This window comes from Hippopotamus amphibius, chromosome X (genome assembly GCF_030028045.1).
Source record: "Hippopotamus amphibius kiboko isolate mHipAmp2 chromosome X, mHipAmp2.hap2, whole genome shotgun sequence".
NCBI lineage: Eukaryota > Metazoa > Chordata > Mammalia > Artiodactyla > Hippopotamidae > Hippopotamus > Hippopotamus amphibius.
Window position 1 is genome coordinate 1,292,887 of NC_080203.1, and position 1,750 is coordinate 1,294,636.

The following is a 1,750-nucleotide window of genomic DNA, read 5'->3' on the forward strand; positions in this document are numbered from 1 at the left end:
CCACGCGGCCCTGTGCAAACCATCTGAGACGAAAGCTTCCAAAGGCACTGCGGAGAGCAGAGTGACGTCAGAGCCTGCATCGAGAGGTATCGAGTTGGGGAGCCCCTGAACCTCCACGCTGCCGGCTCTGTCAGCCCTCAGTGTCCAAATCTCATGCTTACGTGTCACCTGAATTTGCCGGGACAGCCATAAGGGCTGAGGTGGCGGGGTGTAGAAAGACCGAAGAGGAGTGGGATGGGTACTGTGAGAAGGAACAAGGCCTCCTGCACCAGGATGTACCTGACCACTCCCCTGACACTGGCTGCTTCACTTCTCCTCCCCTCCTTCAAACATGAGGCCTATGCTCTACTGACGGGGGCTGGGAGGAGGAAGCGCTGCACCGCTCTCGTGGGAAGGTCATACAGACTTCTCCTGGGCCTTGGGGAAGGGCGCGCTGCCAGCAGGGATTTTTCTGCACACAGTGTTGGTGTGCCTTTTACAGCGGCAGCCTGGGCGCCTGAGGCCGTCATAGCCCCGCTGGCACAGGTGCAGGCATCCACGAGTAGGCAGGTAGCAGCACAGGCAGGGCAAGAAGAGGGAGATGAGGCCCATGGCCGCCCAGCGCACGAAGCAGGCGCCGGGCCCGCAGGAGCAGGGCTCGTCAGCGCAGTTGTCTTCGTCATCCGTGGAGCAGTGGTAGAAGAGGCCCTGCACGCAGCACAGACAAGTGCCGTAATCGAGCAGGCTCTCAGCGGAGCAAAGGCACCGCTGGTTGCACAGCCAGCAGGAGGGCAGAGGGCGAGCTGCCGTACAGAGGACACACTTGCAGCGCCCACACTCCTCGCAGATGAAGAGGTGCTCACTCGGGTGCCCTGCAGACAGCTCAGCTTCTCCCTTCAGAGCACCATCAGCCTTTGGGTGGGCTCCCGTTCCAGGCTGGGTTCGGATGACGGACTGGCCTGAGGGGGAGGGCGTGATGCTGGACAAGAGCCTTTGATCGGAGGCCGTGGTACTGTGGGACACTGAGCTGGCAATACTAGATTGGCTCAGATGCTGAGGCAAGGGCTGCAACTGATGGCACTGGCTGAGACTGCGGGGGAGGGCAGCAGGCAAGGTAGCCAGGGACCAATCAGATTTGTGGGTTTGCACGATGAGGGAAGGGCTGGACAGGGCCTGTTTGCAGGGGACTGGAGGACGGTCCACATAATCATTGCTAGCGTGAGTCGAGCGCAGCTGTTCAATAGGCAGAATGTGTTGGAAATCATCTGTCACGGCAGCATCCATGGTGCCTTGATTCTTGAGTTCTGAGTGGTTGTGGGTCAGGGTGGCACTTATGGTGATAAAGAGCCCTTGTAGTTACATGGATCTTAGGGCACATCAGAAAATCCTAGGAGAGAGGGAATAGAAACAATAAATGAGGATACACAGGCATGAGTACTTTGCAGGGAACCAGCAAAGCTGAGGCCCCATCACTACCACTGCCTTAAATCACTTCAGTCTTCATGTTACTCCTTTATTCTCTAATTGACCTCACCTACTTCTTCACAGGCAAGTCTGCTCATCTCAACCAGACTGTAAAGTACATGGGGAGCAAAGATCTCACTGTGGATTCCTTTCGTATCCCATCATATGACTAGCGCCACAGGAGCAGTTAGCTCATTCAGATGTTTGCTAACCAAGAAATCTAGGCCTTGAGCATCACAATTCTAATAAAAATGGAATCTAATTTCAAATGCAAAGGTCACTTCCTAAAGCAATGCTGATGTAAAAG

The 1,750-nt window shown here is 55.6% G+C and overlaps 1 protein-coding gene across 1 annotated transcript; it reads right to left on the reverse strand.

Annotated features, from left to right (window-relative positions):
- Positions 1-396: 396 nt before the first annotated feature.
- On the reverse strand, positions 397-1,298 carry SPRY3 (sprouty RTK signaling antagonist 3). Its single transcript, XM_057719379.1, has one exon. It carries the CDS (start codon positions 1,261-1,263, stop codon positions 397-399), a length of 867 nt encoding a protein of 288 aa, XP_057575362.1. The 5' UTR covers positions 1,264-1,298.
- Between the last annotated feature and the right edge of the window lie 452 nt (positions 1,299-1,750).